The sequence below is a fragment of the Pongo pygmaeus genome, chromosome 16, assembly GCF_028885625.2.
Source record: "Pongo pygmaeus isolate AG05252 chromosome 16, NHGRI_mPonPyg2-v2.0_pri, whole genome shotgun sequence".
NCBI lineage: Eukaryota > Metazoa > Chordata > Mammalia > Primates > Hominidae > Pongo > Pongo pygmaeus.
Window position 1 is genome coordinate 47773776 of NC_072389.2, and position 17104 is coordinate 47790879.

Consider the following 17104-nt stretch of genomic DNA (forward strand, 5'->3'; position numbering starts at 1 on the left):
TTCATTAAAAAATTCTTTATTTAATATATTCTCTCTCACTCAGAGAGTAAGCTTGATAAACATAGGTTGTTTTAAAATATTATAGTAATGGTTTATTGATAGGTAATTTGGTTAGTAGAGTTATAAATACAAAAAGGGAAAGGTTACCAGAAATAAGACATTATTTCTAACAAATCTTCAAGAAAATCTTGATTATTAAAGTCCCTTTTATCTTACAAGTGTTGCATATACAGTTTTAGCTCTTCAGAGCCCTTTACCAATAAGGCACCTGCAATAGTAAATAATTAGCTACCGCAGCCTTAGAGAGCATTTCTTAGAGGTCTGCTGGTGCTTCTCTTGACAAAGCACACTTTTTTTTTGTTTCCCCCAAGACAGTCTTGCTCTGTTGCCCAGAGTCGGAGTGCAATGGCATGATCTCGGCTCACTGCAACCTCTGCCTCCTGGGTTCAAGCAATTCTCCTGCCTCAGCCTCCCAAGTAGCTGGGATTACAGGTACCCACCACCACACCCAGCTAATTTTTGTATTTTCAGTAGAGACAGGGTTTCACCATGTTGGCCAGCTGGTCTCGAACTCCTAACCTCGTGATCCGCCTGCCTCGGCCTCCCAATGTGCTGGGATTACAGGCGTAAGTCATCGTGCCCAGCCAAGAAAGCGTACTTTAAAAAAAAAAAATTATTCTTTATTTTTTTAATTTGAGACGGAGTCTCACTCTGTCACCCACGCTGGAGTACAGTGGCATAATCTCGTCTCACTGCAACCTCCACCTCCTGGGTTCAAGCGATTCTCCTGCCTCAGCTTCCCAAGTAGCTGGGATTACAAGCATGCACTACAACACCCAGCTAATTTTTGTATTTTTAGCAGAGACAGGGTTTCCTCATGTTGGCCACACTAGTCTTGAACTCCTGGCCTCAAGTGAGCCACCCGCCTTGGCCTCCCAAAGTGCTGAGATTATAGGCATGAGCCACCATGCCCAGCCCAAAGTGCACTTTTAACCAAGACAAACAGTCACACATTTATGTACATCCTAAAGTCCTAGTATAAAAACTGCGACTGAACTGATGGACTAGAATAAAAATAATAAATCCTTAGATCCATGCCAGCCTCTCACAAATTATCTGAATTTCATAAAAATATGAAGTGTTAACACAGAGATGGAATGGCAACTGACTTTATGAAAGCTCACACATTGAAACTAAACAAAATCTCAAGCTGTGGTGTGGAGCTATTCTGTTACCAGGCAGCACCCCCTCACCATATAAATAGCAGCTAGCTACTGGTTTCTTAAAGCCAAACTAATGATGGTTTTGAAGATCAACCTTGTCTATTGCCCTACTTGTGACTCAAAATGGAAGACTTTTCCTGTCTCCTGATCCTTTTTCTTTTAGCTTATTTGAGAAGAGCCCTGAAATGAAAAAAGATCATTGAGAGAAATATAATCTCCTGAAGTATCATCTCCTTACTGTTGATACCCCTAACAACAGGAGGCTTTGACTCAGCCACATTCCAACAGAGGTTCTAAGTCAGTATCCTGTAAGGTTTCCATAGTCCTGGAGAACTTCACGCAAACTTCTTCTTGGTGGCTGTGAACCTCTCCATGTACTAAAAAACATGAAAGAATACATAAGGGGTATTTTGGCATGAGTAAATAAATATAAGCCTAACTATTTGTTATTTTTTTTTCATTTTGGTTTTTATTGCATGTGGTTTTTCATTTCCTACAAAATATAACTGCTGTAAATGCAAAATGAAGTGCATAGTTTTGGCCAGGTGCAGTGGCTCACACCTGTAATCTCAACACTTTGGGAGGCCAAGGTAGGTGGATCGCTTGAGCCTAGGAGTTTCAGACTAGCCTGGGCAATCTACCAAAAATAGAAAAATTAGGCATGGTAGCACCTGTAGTCTCAGCTAATCAGGAGGTTGAGGGAGGATCACGTGAGCTGAGATCCTGCCACTGCACTCCGGCCAGGTGACAGAGCGAGACCTTGCCTCCAAAAAAAAATAAATAAATAAAGCACATAGGGCTGGGCATGGTGGCTTACACCTGTAATCCCAGCACCTTGGGAGGCTGCGGTGGGCAGATCACTTGAGCCCAGGAGTTTGAGACCAGCTTGGCAAACAAGGCAAAACCCCATCTCCGCAAAAATTAGCAAGGCATACTGGCGCGCGACTGTGATCCCAGCTACTAGGGGGACTGAGGGATGAGAATCGCTTGAGCCCAGGAGGTGAAGGCTGTGCCAGTGAGCTGAGATTGCGCCACTGCACTCCAGCCTGTGCGGCAGAGTGAGACCCTGTCTCACACACACACACACAAAATATATATATGTATATATACGTATATATACATATATACGTATATATGTATATATATCAAAAGACAAAGATGAAGACAAAGATGCTTTACAATAAGCTGTCTATAGAGAAAAAGTCATCTTGGTACAATACCATTCAGCTGATGCTTTGAATCTACTTCCAAAATGGGGAAGAACAAATCCTGTTGACATGAGCTATAAACATTTCTGTAGATTACTTCACCATTGTCTTCTCTGGGGTAGTGACTAGAAATGCAGAAGTACATTAATTCATACCTTATCATAGCCTTCCAGTTCTCGAAGTTTCTTTATTTCAAAAAGATTGCCTTCCACAGCAAGCAGACAGATCTGGGAATCACTGAGGATGCTCTGGGGAAGCATGCTGAGCTCAAGACAATTCTCTTCCAGGCGAAGAATTTTAAGGCGTGGACAGCAAGATATCTTCACTGAGATCTGAGATATCTATTGAAAAACCACAAAAGAATAACAGGAAAAAGCATAAGCACTATACTGATTACTTTCACTACGTTAAAACAAAACAAAAATCTTTACTTGACTATTTGTTCTAGTTTTCCCCTCTTTTACCACCTCCATTTTCTCACTGCCTACTCACTCCAGAAGCCTCTGTTATCTAGCTTCTGTTACTACGCCCCCACTTAAAAAAAAAATGCTTTTATGAAGGTCACCAGTGGCTTTTTGGGAACAAAATTTTCTGATGATAAAAGCACTGTATGTTCATTATAGAAAATTTGAGAATCACAGGTTTAAAGAAAAAAGTTTACCTGGAATCCACCACCCAGAAATAACCACCATAAACATTTTGGTACATTTACTGCCAATGTTTTATGTGTATATAGATACTGACCACTTTACTACCAAATTCAAGGATCCATCGTCCTCAGTCCCTATTGCATTTAACTGTACTATCTATCCCTTCCTTAAAACCCCTTCTTTTTGTCATTTTTGGTTTTTCCTCCTATCTTTTGGATTATTCCTTACTTCGCTTGTTTTTATGGGCATTTTTCAAGTAGCTGTCCCTAATACTTCATATGTCATCTTCTCTCTAAACTTTTTCTAGAAAGCTCATTCATTAAAGTCCATCACTTTTGTTATGACCTCAAGATCTGTATCTATACTCATACCTCTATTCTGCTCCCATGTTTCCAACTTTCAGTAAGATATTTCCATTTACAAGATTCACCACAGACAACTCAGCATGTCCATTCTCAATAGCACTACTATTCCTTTAGGCCCTCAAGCTCAATACCAAGCAATTGTCTTTGACTCACCCCTTTTGCCATTTAAATACTAAAAGTCACCAAATTATTTGATTCTGCCTAGTATCACCTCAGACCATCACTTATTAGAAATCATGGGAACTTTAATAAGTTCAATAACTAGCAATGCAAGTTCTCAGACCTCATCCCAGACCTACTGGATCAGACACACTGAGGGTAGGGGGCTAGTGATCTCTTTAAACAAGCTTTTCTGGTTAATTCTGATGCATACTAAAGTTACAGAACCACTGAATAAAGGTACTAGCAGAGGTGAATGTGGAGCAAATCCTCAACTAATACTTGCTGCTTAATTGATTCAGTTTTTTTTTCCCCAAGAAGCTCTATAACATACAAGAATATCCACTTAAGGTAAAAAAACATGAGGCCAATTCCTCAAAGACAGACTGAATTTCATCATGATGTAAAATCACTACAATCTAGAAAAGTAATAACCACATGCAGCTTCTGGCTACTTTAATGGACCATGCAGATCTACAAATACAGACACTAGAAAACTAAAGGCCATCCAGTCTCACAGTGTTTAATATTTCACCACTTGTGCCTTCATGCCTAGACAAGAATCTTTGGATTGGTTTTCCAGACAAATAAATATTAATTGAAAAGCTTCCAAAGTAATGGAAACAAATTTCAAATATTATAATTAAAGCTGTACAACAGTGAAATGGGCTATCTCCAGAAAGCCTATCACTTAATATTCTTCAGCAAAAGCAGGAGACACACTTTGTAACAAAGATGTCAAAACCCCACACAAAACGAAAAACAAAACTGAATTACCTCTGACGCCCGACTCTGAGAACCTCAGTTTAGGCCTCATTTCCACATTATATCCCTGACATAGCTCCTGGCTAGCTGGTTAGGGGCATATATTTGAGGAGGATCTGAAGAATTCTTCAAGATCTGTGAGACAGTAGTTTAACTTTTGAAATGATCTCTCCCTGTTACCTACCCCACCCTCCCCTAAACACCTACACAACTAACACATCCAGTGTCTCAACTAATTCCACGGAACTTTGGGCCTTGAAATTAGTTCAGCCTATAGAAGAAACCTCTCATTTAGCCTCTGATACTTAGCTGTATGATGGCAGTTTAGGAAACAAGAGGTTAACAGGTATCAGGAGACCATAAACCCCCACATATCCTGTAGGAAAAAAAACCTTAAAGGCTTTAGACCTGATTCTGGTTGAGGTTGAGTTCGATGACTTGCAGCTCTCCCACTGTGTCAGGTATACTTCGAATCTGGTTCTTAGAGAGATCCATCACATCCAGGTGCCGTAGGCTACAAAGTTGGGGAGGTAATGCTCCCAGTTGGTTCCCAGAGAGGCTCAGGGTCTTGAGGGCAGAGAGTTGCCCAAAGGTAGACGGCAGCTCTCTAAGGTGATTGTTGTTTAGGCTTAGCGTCTCTAGTTTTTTCAGATTGCATATCTCATCAGGCAGAACAGCTGGCAAAGAAAAATTTTTTTAAAACCTGAATCTGATAGAGCTGAAAACAACTTTGATGAAGTTTATAAAGACTATATGGCAGCCTGCTTCGCCTCTTGTTAATATATGTAAAACTCCCACATGTGCCATTTTTAGATATTGCATTTTACCAACATAGTCTTTAGAAGGTGAGGGTGCTATCAAAATGCCGGAGAGCATTTGTGTGTATAATGGGCTCCTTTTGTAAAGGGGCCCAAGACACAATCCGACAGCAATTTTGTGATATTTGGAAGATCCTCCCCTTCTCATCCATCCCCCATTCCAAGTTAGGTAGCTTTGTTTACATTACATCCCCAAAATGTTCTTCTCTTTCAAGTCCAAATTAACCCAGTAACAATCATTATAACACCCAATCATTATAAGGCTTATTTTAGATGTAATTACAAGAAGTAGAAAGAAGGCTTCAAGGATTCCGGCATTCTGCAACTTGAGCCCTCCTTCACGGTTTCATAACAAAAACAAAAATCAGCTTGTAAGAGAAAACCACCCCTGGTAATAGCTGATCACTAGCAAAAGCCTCCCTGGCAAGAGCCATACTCAGTTTGTTGTTGTTCAGGGAGAGGCTCTTCAGCAGAGTGAACTTTCCTATCAGCAAAGGCGGTAGGCTTTCGATCTTGTTGTTGGACAAGTCGATGGTCCTAAGATTGCTCGTCAGCTTCTGCAAGTCTGCAGGGAACTGGAGAAAGGAGTTCACAGCGTGGAGAATCCCGCACCGACTAAGTTCGCCGCCCCCGCCGTCCCTCTCCCTTTAAGTTCCCTGGTCGTGTCCCTCCCAGTCTCACCTCGGTCAGCCCTCGGTCCTTAAGCTGAAAGACACCAGTTTTCTGCGCCGTTTCCACATGAGCGCGGAGCGCACTGTTTCCCATCCTAGCGCCGCGGCTCAGGTCCCTGCGGGAAGGAAGCGCAGCTGTCACCGCCAGTCCACCCGGTCGGCCTCCCGGCTGGGTCTCCTGCCCCAGCTCTCATCTCCCGCCGATCCCTGGCTCCTGCGGCCCGACCCAAGAGCAACAAGGAAGAAACGGAAAAATACATAGCCCGACCACCAAGCCCTGCCGCCTTTGCGTCTCTGCGGAGGCCAGGCGCCTCTGGGAGCCTACGGAAGATCAGGGATCCCCGGACTCGCCTCCCACCGCTCGGCTGCCGTATGGCTCCGCAAGTGAAGACCCAGAACCCGCAGTAGCCGGGATGCGCTCGCCGGCTTAGTCCCGGGCGGGAACGCCCTGTGACGTCATCGAGCCGCGCCGTGCGTTCGCCCTGAGATCCAGCTCACTCTTGGCGCCTTCGCGGGAGGTGCGTCCGAGCCATGGCCGCTGCCAACCCCTGGGACCCGGCGTCCGCGCCTAACGGCGCTGGGCTAGTGCTAGGCCACTTCATAGCTTCGGGGATGGTCAATCAGGTACGTGGGGGCGACGGTGGTGTCATCAAGGGGGTGCCCACGGTGGCAACAATATGGCTGTGAATTGGTGCTGCTGGATGTGGGAGTGGTGAGGGTCCTGGTTGGGGTCTGTACTAGAGTAATAAGAGCCCCTTCCAGGCAACAGCCGCGACCGTTCTGCCGTGGGTGCTTGGAATGCGGGGATCTGAGTAGATGGTGTTTAGGGTAGACTTTGTTTTGAGTGTCTGTAGGGTAAATTTGTCCCAGTCCAGTTTGTGGGAGATTAGACTGTTACCGGCCTTTTTTTCATCCAGTGATACTGCCTCTAGACTGTAGTGTAAGGCGGGGATGGGAAATACGGATCGTTCTGTCCCTTTGCGGAACAAGCATTCCCAACAACGCTCGTTTGTAGGAAGTGTTGAATCGTATTTGGGGCGGGAGGTACTGGGTAGAGAAGAGCGCCAGAAGCTCTTTTTTGGCATTTTTATTATTTATTTATTTATTTATTTATTTATTTATTTATTTATTTATATGAGAGAGTCTCGCTCTAACGCCCAGGCTGGAGTGCAGTGGCGCGGTCTCGGCTCACTGCAACCTCCGCCTCCCTGGTTCAAGCGATTCTCCTGCCTCAGCCTCTCGAGTAGCTGGGACTACAGGCGCGTGCCACCACGCCCAGCTAATTTTCTTTTTTGTATGTTTAGTAGAGACGGGGTTTCACCTTGTTAGCCAGGATGGTCTCGATCTCCTGACCTCGTGATCCACCCGCCTCGGCCTCCCAAAGTGCTGGGATTACAGACATGAGCCACCGTGCCCGGCCTTGGCATCTTTAAAGGCAAAAAAAAAAAAAAAGTATTGGCTAAAAAGATAAGACCTTGGAACGTGAATGGAGGAAGACATTAATTTTGAGAAGGAGAGAAGAGACATTAACCCAAGGAGTCACGGAGTGGCAGTTTTAGGTTGGGCAAGAAGAGCATGTCGGGGGAAGGAGCCAACAGAGGGAGAAATTGAACATGTGAGGAAATAATGGAATGCAAGTGACAGGAGGGCCTGGGGAAAGTGGGATCAAGGGCATTGAGAAAAATGGGGAAGTAAATTTTGATATATAGAGGAAGTTGAGGAATTTCACTAAAAAGAAAACAGAAAAGTTAAACTGATCTGTAAAAATTAGCACATATTAGCCGGCATGGTGGCGTACACCTGTGGTCCCAACTACTCCGGGGACCACGTGGGTCCTGAAGGCTCAGATGGGAAGATGGCTTGAGCTCGGGAGATAGAGGTTGCAGTGAGATGCTATCAGGCCACTGCACTTAGCCTGGGCAACAGAGTGAGACCCTGTCTCTGAAAGAAAGAAAAAAAAGCACTACAAATATGATGGAAGATTTACGGAAACTACATAACTTTTTATAGTTAGAAGCGCCATTAGAGACTCTAATACCTTACAATATTTTTTAATTTAAGAAACTAAGGCTTAGACCAAGAAACTTGCCCATGGTCACTAGACTGTTAAAGGAGAATTAGATCTTAGTACTCTCCCTTTTGACACATTGTATCCTCTCTCAAGATAAACTGTTATAAGAGGCTGTGATACTGTCTTAAAAGATTTTAAGCTTTCGTTGAACACCCATTGTCTGGGTGATGGTGAGATTCAGGTGGTCCTAGTTGACTGACTTTACCAGGGGTGACCACAGCACTCTACAGTGTAATCCTTCCTCCCTTCTCTCCTGTGTTTTCTTTTTTTTTTTGAGACGGAGTCTCGCTCTGTCGCCCAGGCTGGAGTGCAGTGGCACAGTCTTGGCTCACTGCAACCTCTGCCTCCTGGGTTCATGCCATTCTCCTGCCTCAGCCTCCTGAGTAGCTGGGACTACAGGTGCCCACCACCTCGCCCAGCTAATTTTTGTATTTTTAGTAGAGATGGGGTTTCACCATGTTAGCCAGGATGGTCTTGATCTCCTGACCTCGTGATCCGCCTGCCTCTGCCTCCCAAAGTGCTGGGATTACAGGCGTGAGCCACTGCACCCAGCCCTCTCCTGTGTTTTCTCTTTTCTTTTTTTTTCTTTTTTTTTTTTTTTCTGAGACAGAGTCTCCCTCTGTTGCCCAGGCTGGAGTGCAGTGTGTGATCTTGGCTCACTGTACCCTCCGCCACCTGGGTTCAAGCAATTCTCGTGCTCCCGAGTAGCTGGGACTACAGGCACCTGCCATCACACCTGCTAATTTTCATATTTTCAGTAGAGATGGGGTTTCACCATTTTGGCCAGGGTAGTCTCGAACTCCTGACCTCAGGTAATCTGCCTGTCTCGGCCTCCCAAAGTGTTGGGAGCCGAACCCGGCCTTTTTCTTCTTATCAGGTTACCTAGTACTCTCACTTGTATTGTCCAGTTCTCCTGTCACAAAATAGTTTGGCAAACTCATAATAGAAAACATTTTTGAGGGCTCACTCCTGTAATCCCAACACTTTGGGAGGCCGAGGTGGGTGGATCACCTGAGGTCAGGAGTTTGAGATCAGCCTGGCCAACATGGTGAAACCCAGTCTCTACTAAAAATACAAAAATCAGCCGGGTATAGTGGTAGGTGCCTGTAATCCCAGCTACTCGGGAAGCCGAGACATGAGAATCGCTTGAGCCCTGGAGGTGGAGGCTGCAGTGGGCAAAAATCGTGCCACTGCACTCCAGCCTGGGTGACACAGTAAGACCCTGTCTCAAAAAAAAAACCCCCCAACTTTTGGTACTTGGTATCCCTCTAAAGAGCATTGGTAGGAAATACAAATGCCTAAACCAAAGGAGTGAGGCACTGGTGACAGAATTTCAGGCATTGATGGGTGAACTCTTTTTTGGGGGTGGTGGTTGTCTTGAGGGTGTCTACTGTCTCTCAAGTAACATTAATTAGACAGTTACTGGTTTTACCTACAGTTGACATGTCCCACTCCATAGCCCCTTAAGATCCCACTCCATAGCTCCTTAAGACCTCTGACAACCTTACTACACAGCTAGTCCCAATGAGGGAGCTATTTACAGACTTGTAGGTTGGTTTTACTTTAAGCAAACTTGATACATAAAAACCTTTATCTTTTCTTTTTTCTTTTTTATTTATTTATTTTTTTTCCCTGAGACAGAGTCTCACTCTGTTGCCCAGGCTGGAGTACAGTGGCACAATCTTGGCTCACTGCAACCTCCGCCTCCTCGGTTCAAGCAATTCTCCTGCCTCAGCTTCCTGAGTAGCTGAGATTACAGGCGTGCACCACCACGCCCGGCTAATTTTTTTTATTTTTAGTAGAGATGGGGTTTCACCATATTGGTCAGGCTGGTCTCGAACTCCTGACCTCAAATGATCCACCCGCCTCGGCCTCCCAAAGTGCCGGGATTACAGGCGTGAGCCACTACACCCAGCCAAAAACCTTTTCCTATTAGAAGGATTTAGCATTGATTCTTTCAAAATAATTTGTCACGTCGTCCCTTTAAACAGCCCATCCCTTTAATGCACATCATTTTTCGTGCATTAAAAATTAAGACTATTGAGTTCCTGCTGGCAAGGATTTTTAAAAAATTGAGTGATTCCTAAAATTGTGATTTGATACAACTCTTCTAGAAAACATAGCTTGTTTGAAGTTTTGTTTCAATCCATTAGAGAGTGATTTGGTGAAAGAAAGGTAGGGCTCTCTGCAGGATAATGGGGTATTGCTTTAGTTTATTCCCCTAGGGACTGCTTTAGTGGCCTTACATTCTAGATATTTTTCCAGCAAGTGTGAGTGAGTCATGGAGTCTTGACCAAAGCTTGATCATTGCTTATTGGCAATTAATAAGATCAGGGTCTGGATCTACCAAAAAAACCACAGAATCTACTAATTCTATTTTCTTAATCTGTGTCCTACTCTCCTCTACACCTCCTCTCCCATTTGAGAGCCTCTGCTCTTAAATTCTCTGCTATACTACCTCCCTTTTAATGTCCCTAAGCTAGAATTCGGTATGAAAAGGAAGGGATAGGAAAAAGAAGAAAGAGTGCCCACAAATTACAAATTTATACATACATATATGGTATATAATGTTACCAGGATTTTTTTGAGACGGAGTTTCGCTCTTATTGCCTAGGGTGGAGTGCAATGGCACGATCTCAGCTCACCACAACCTCTGCTTCCCGGGTTCAAGCAATGCTCCCGCCTCAGCCTCCCAAGTAGCTGAGATTACAGGCACATACCACCACACCCAGCTAATTTTTGTATTTTTAGTAGAGACGGGGTTTCACCATGTTGGTCAGGCTGGTCTCGAACTCCTGACCTCATGATCCACCTGCCTCAGCCTCCTAAAGTCCTGGGATTACAGGCCAGGATTTTTATATTAAGTATAAAGGTTCTGGATTTCGGCTTCTTCTTGTGCCTAGCCACGGAATAAACAGAAATACCCTGAATAGACTCCTTTTTCTCAGGATCCTTTCATTTTCAGGGTTCTTTTGCCCTTTGGGGCATGTAATAGCAATATATAATAACAATAGCTAAAGGAAAAGACTTTTCTGTATTCCCAAATCCCTGATGCTTTTTTCTTTTTTTTTTTTTTTAAATGTGTTAAACTAAGTCTCAATCCTCAAATAGTTGTACTTTCTATTTATTATAGAAAATAAGCCTCCACCTCCCTAAGTGCAGGTATTACAGGTGAGAGCCACTGCACCTGATCCTCTCTCTTTCTTCTCTCCTTTTTTGTTATCTGCTTCTTAAACATTCTTATTTTTCCTCTGGTTTCTCTTGCATGTTCTTAGCTAAGCACCATTACTCTATTGTTGAACCCGACAATTCACTAGTTTGCCAGATATACAACTAAGATTAGTGTATAAGCATGGAGAGAGGGAGATATACCAGGGAACAGGTTGGTTACAATGTAATGAATTGTAGAAAATATTTTGCTTTCATTTACCTCCTGAGAGAAACAAAGAAAAAAGGGTCAGCTGATATGATGGAAGGGCAGTGGATTAGATGTGTTCTCACTTCCATCCTGGCACACACTGGCAGTGTGAAGTTGGAGTAATACTTTCCTGTTCCTCAATTTTGCCATCAGTAAAATATCTTGTGTTATCTACTTCAGTGAATGGCATAACTCTGTCCACTCACCTGAAGCAGAATCCTTAGAGTATTAACTGGATTTTATCCCTCACCATATCAACTAAGATTTGTCAATTCCATGTTTGCAGGAACTCCCATCTTTTCTTCCTTTCCTTTTTAACTGTTACTGACCTAGTCCACATTCTCATCCTTATCTGGAATACTGTAGCAGCCACCTGTTTAAATATCTAACCTCTCCAGTCTATTTCTCCACTAGTGTTTTTTGTTTATGTTAGCTAGTTACCAGGGTTTTCCTTTTTTTTTTTTTATTGTGGTAAAATACATATAACATAAAATTTACTATTTTAACTATCTTAAAATGTACAATTCAGTGGCATTTACTATACTCAATATTGTGCAACTCTTTTCAAAAACATCTTTATCACTCCAGATGTAAACTCTGTACTATTCCCTATTCCCTCCTCCCTCTTCATTAGTGTTTTTATTTTGTTTGTTTTGTAGGTGTATTTTTTTTTTTTTTTTTTTTTGAGAGAGAGTCTCGCTCTGTTGTTCAGGCTGGAGTGCAGTAGTGCGCTCACAGCTTACTGCAGCCTCAGCCTCCTGGGCTCAAGTGATTCTCCCAGCTCAGCCTCCCTAGTAGCTGGGATTACAGGCATATGTCATCATGCCTGGCTAGTTTTTGTATTTTTAGTAGAGACAGGGTTTCACCATGTTGGCCAGGCCGGTCTCCAACTCCTGATCTCAGGTGATCTACCCACCTCGGCCTCCCAAAGTGCTGGGATTACAGGTGTGAGCCACCACGCCCAGCCAGTTTTATTTTTCATACTGCTCCAGTTAAATATCCCCACCTTCCCTGCCGCTGCTGAGACAGGGTCTCACTCTGTTGCCCAGGCTGGAGTTGCAGTAGCATGATCACAGCTCACTGCAGCCTCAATCTCCCAGGCTCAAGGGATCTTCCCACCCCAGCCTCCCAAGTAGCTGGGACTATAGGCACACGTCACCATGCCTGGCTAATTTTTTTTTTTTTTTTTTTGAGACAGAGTCTCGCTCTGTCATCAGGCTGGAGTGCAATGGCGTGATCTCTGCTCACTGCAACCTCCGCCTCCTGGGTTCAAGCGATTCTCCTGCCACAGCCTCCCGAGTAGCTGGGACTACAGGCACACTACCACACCCAGCTAATTTTTGTATTTTTAGTAGAGATGGGGTTTCACCATGTTGGCCAGGATGGTCTCGATCTCCTGACCTCGTGATCTGCCCACCTCGGCCTCCCAAAGTGCTGGGATTACAGCCGTGAGCCACCGCGCCCGTCTGCCTGGCTAATTTTTTAAATTTTTTGTAGAGACAGGGTCTCCCTGTGTTGTGCAGGCTGGTCTCAAACTCCTGGGCTCAAGCAGTTCTCCTGTTTTAGCCTCCCAGAGTGCTGGGATTACAGGTGTGAGCCATCATGCCAGCCTGTATTTCTAAATAAGTATTATGTATGATTATATTACTTCTTCACCAGAAAATGTTGAGTTGCTCCCATTTTCTGCAGTATGATTGTTGAGCATAGCACTCAGGATCATCTATGATTATGTTGGAGACTATGTTTTCAGCTACATCTTACCCCTCTTTTCACATATATGCTAACACTGGTGGTTATTGAGCATTTATAATGTTTTTGATCTTTCTATCTAGAATACCTTTTTCTTCCCATCCATTATGAGCTTCGTGAGGGTAGAGAGCTTGTTTCACTCATATTTGAATATTCCATTGCCTAACTCAGTAAGTGTTCATAAAATTGATTATTTTTGGATAGTAAACTTTTACTATGAAGAGCCAGAGAGTAAATATGTAAGGCTTTGTGGGCCATATGGTTGCAGCTACACAACTAGGTGGTTGTATAAAAGCAGCCAGAGATAGTGTGTAAATGGATGAGAGAAGTCATGTTCCAATAAAACTTTATTTCTGGACCATGAAATTTGAATTTCAGATCATTTTCTTTTCTTTTCTTTTTTTTTTTTAGACGGAGTTTCGCTCTGTCACCCAGGCTGGAGTGCAGTGGCGCGATCTCGGCTCACTGCAATCTCTGCTTCCCAGGTTCAAGCAATTCTCCTGCCTCAGCCTCCCGAAGTAGCTGGGATTACAGGCGCCTGCCACCACGCCTGGCTAATTTTTTTTTTTTTTTTTTGAATAGAGACAGAGTTTCACCATGTTGGCCAGGCTGGTCTCAAACTCCTGACCTCAGGTAATCCACTTGCCATGGCCTCCCAAAATGTTGGGATCACAGGTGTGAGCCACTGTGCCCAGGCTTTTTTTTTTTTTTTTTTTCTTGACAGAGTCTCACTCTGTCGCCCAGACTAGAGTGCAGTGGCAATCTCAGCTCACCACAACCTTGTCTCCTAGGCTGAAGCAATTCTCCTGCCTCAGCCTCCCGAGTAGCTGGGATTACAGGTGTGCACCACTCCTGCCTGGCTAATTTTTGTATTTTTAGTAGAGACGGGGTTTCACCCTGTTGGCCAGGCTGGTCTTGAACTCCTGACCTCAAATGATCCACCCACCTCAGCCTCCAAAGTTCGGGATTACAGGCATGAGCCACTGTGCCCAGCCCGTTATAAAATATTGTCTTTGATTTTCTTTTTCCCAACAATTTGAAAATATAAAAACCATGCCTGGCTCACAGGCTGTACAAAAACAGGTAATGGGCTGCATTTGTTTCATGGACTATAGTTTTCCAGTCCCTGGCCTATCTGATCTCTAAAGTTCTTTGGCCGGGCGCGGTGGCTCACGCCTGTAATCCAAGCACTCTGGGAGGCTGAGGCGGGTGGATCACCTGAGGTCAGCAGTTCTAGACCAGCCAGGCCAACATGGTGAAACCCCAGCTGTACTAAAAATAAAAAATAAAAAAATTAGCTGGGCATGGTGGCGGTAATCCCAAAAACTCCCAGCTACTTGGGAAGCTGTAATCCCAGCTATTTGGGAAGCTAAGGCAGGAGAATCAGTTGAATGCAAGAGGCAGAGGTTACAGTGAGCAGAGATGGTGCCATTGTGCTCCAGCCTGGGTGACAAGAGCAAAACTCAGTCGGTGGCTCACGCCTGTAATCCCAGCATTTTGGGAGGCCTAGGTGGGCAGATCAAGAGGTCAGGAGATCGAGACCGTCCTGGCTAACACAGTGAAACCCTGTCTCTACTAAAAAATACAAAAAAATTAGCCGGGCATGGTAGTGGGCGCCTGTAGTCCTAGCTACCTGGGAGGCTGAGGCAGGAGAATGGTGTGAACCCGGGAGGCAGAGCTTGCAGTGAGCCTAGATTGCGCCACTGCACTCCAACCTGTGCGACAGAGTGAGACTCCATCTAAAAAAAAATATATATATTTTATATATATATTATGTATATTATATGTTTTATATATATTATGTTATATATTTTATGTATAATATATAATATATTATATATTATTATATTTTATATATAATTATATATATTATATATTTTATGTATATTATATATTATATTTTTATATATTATATATATTTATATATTATATATTTTATATTTTATATACTATATATAATATATTTTATATACTATGTTATATAATATATTTTATATACTATATATAATATTTTATATATTATATATTATACTATATATAATATTTTATATATTATATATTATACTATATATAATATTTTATATATTATATATTATACTATATATAATATTTTATATATTATATATTATACTATATATAATATTTTATATATTATATATTATACTATATATAATATTTTATATATTATATATTATACTATATATAATATTTTATATATTATATATTATACTATATATAATATTTTATATATTATATATTTTATATATTATATATTATATATTTTATATATAATATATATAATATATTTTATATATAATATATAATATATATTATATATTTTATATATAATATATAATATATATTTTATATATTATATATTATATATTTTATATATTTTATATATTATATATGTTTTATATACATTTTATATATACTTTATATATAATATATATTTTATATATTTTTTATATTTTATATATAATATATATTTTATGTTTTATGTATATTATATATATTATATATTTATATATTTTATATATAATATATTTTTTTATATATTATATATATTTTATATAATATATATTTTTTATATATTATATATATTTTATATAATATATATTTTTTATATATTATATATATTTTATATATAATATATATTTTTTATATATATATGACGTTCTTTCCTGTGCTAGCATTCTAGAAAGCAAGATGATAGTGAAAATTATGGATGAAGTCTAGGAATGCACAAGATAATACTCAATTCTGAGATAATGTGCATGGACTCATGGAATGAAAGGATGAAAAAGAAGGGGTAACCTTTTTAAAAGAATAATTATGCCTGGATACAAATAATCCTTTAACTAAAAGATGAGAATGTGAACAAACACAGTATGAATGACTTGTAGCCAACTGAGGTCATTTAACGAATCCAATAAATAATTCCATGAAGGCAAAAAGTATTTGATTTCAACCCCAGAAGCTCTGAGAGACTGGGCCTGAGTCATTTGGAAAGGTAGAGGTGATTCTCCGAGAACTTTAGCCTTTGAATCCTTTGATAAACTATCAGTAATACAAATCTATTTTGTATGGTACCTTAGGAAATAATACAAAGGGAGTGTGTTGTTTGTTTCTCTCTTTTTTAAAAAAAATATTTGAGCAAGTGATTTGTGATGGTGAAGGTTCTAAAACAGGAATTACATATTGCTACTGTTTTACTTTGTACTTCATGTTCAAAGGCAGTGTTGAACAAAATATATTCTTATATTTTAGACTATGGGCATGCTATTCCAATGTACCTAGAAACTTTTTATGACATTCTGCTACTTTCCTTGTTCATTTACCAACAGGAGATGTTAAACATGTCTAAGAAAACAGTTTCTTGTTTTGTGAACTTCACCAGACTACAGCAGATCACAAATATTCAAGCTGAAATCTACCAGGTAAATCATGTTGTTTTCACTTTCTTTTTTTTTTTTTTTTTTTTTTTTTTTTTGAGACGGAGTCTTGCTCTGTCACCCAGGCTGGAGGCTGGAGTGCAGTGGCACAATCTCCGCTCACTGCAAGCTCCGCCTCCCAGGTTCACACCATTCTTCTGTCTCAGCCTCATGAGTAGCTGGGACTACAGGCGCCCGCTACCATGCCCGGCTAATTATTTGTATTTTTAGTAGAGATGGGGTTTCACCATGTTAGCCAGGATGGTCTCGATCTCCTGACCCCATGATCTGCCCGCCTCGGCCTCCCAAAGTGCTGGGATTACAGGTGTGAGCCACTGTGCCCGGCCTGAACTTTTCACTTTCTACTCCTAGTATAGGAAAACAGAAAACAAAAGTTGGCCAGATGTAGTGGCTCACACCTATAATCTTCGCACTTTGGGAGGCCTAGGTGGGAGGACTGCTTGAGCCCAGGAGTTTGAGACCAGTGTGGGCAACATAGGGAGATCCCGTCTCTACAAAAAATTTTAAAAATAACCAGACATGGTGGCACACACCTGTAGTCCCAGCTACTTG

General features: G+C 41.6%; 2 protein-coding genes across 4 annotated transcripts in view; one reads left to right on the forward strand and one right to left on the reverse strand.

Moving 5' to 3' along the window:
• LRRC57 (leucine rich repeat containing 57) lies at positions 1-6311 on the reverse strand. Its single transcript, XM_054452104.2, has 6 exons — positions 6211-6311; positions 5870-5975; positions 5625-5763; positions 4779-5047; positions 2587-2772; positions 1-1600 (listed from the first exon to the last, which is right to left on the reverse strand). Exons 2-6 carry the CDS (start codon positions 5951-5953, stop codon positions 1559-1561), a joined length of 720 nt encoding a protein of 239 aa, XP_054308079.1. The 5' UTR covers positions 5954-5975; positions 6211-6311; the 3' UTR covers positions 1-1558.
• The window catches only part of HAUS2 (HAUS augmin like complex subunit 2), a 21975-nt gene continuing 11182 nt past the window's right edge, over positions 6312-17104 (forward strand). Inside the window, exons 1-2 of one of the 3 annotated variants that reach the window (XM_054452106.2) lie at positions 6312-6483; positions 16445-16537. In XM_054452106.2, coding sequence (XP_054308081.1) covers positions 6391-6483; positions 16445-16537 — 186 coding nt within the window. In that variant the 5' untranslated portion in view covers positions 6312-6390. Of the gene's footprint in view, positions 6484-16444; positions 16538-17104 lie in introns of those variants that run through there. The other 2 variants (XM_054452107.2, XM_063652146.1) reach the window with 2 other exon arrangements.

Excerpts from the sequence above, each read along its gene's own strand:
- LRRC57 (XM_054452104.2), bottom strand. The coding sequence starts at position 5,953 with ATGGGAAACAGTGCGCTCCGCGCTCATGTGGAAACGGCGCAGAAAACT. Across the intron at positions 2,773-4,778 it reads TCAACCTCAACCAGAATCAG|ATATCTCAGATCTCAGTGAA; the intron begins GTCTAAAGCCTT and ends GTTTTTCAATAG. Across the intron at positions 1,601-2,586 it reads AACTGGAAGGCTATGATAAG|TACATGGAGAGGTTCACAGC; the intron begins GTATGAATTAAT and ends CATGTTTTTTAG.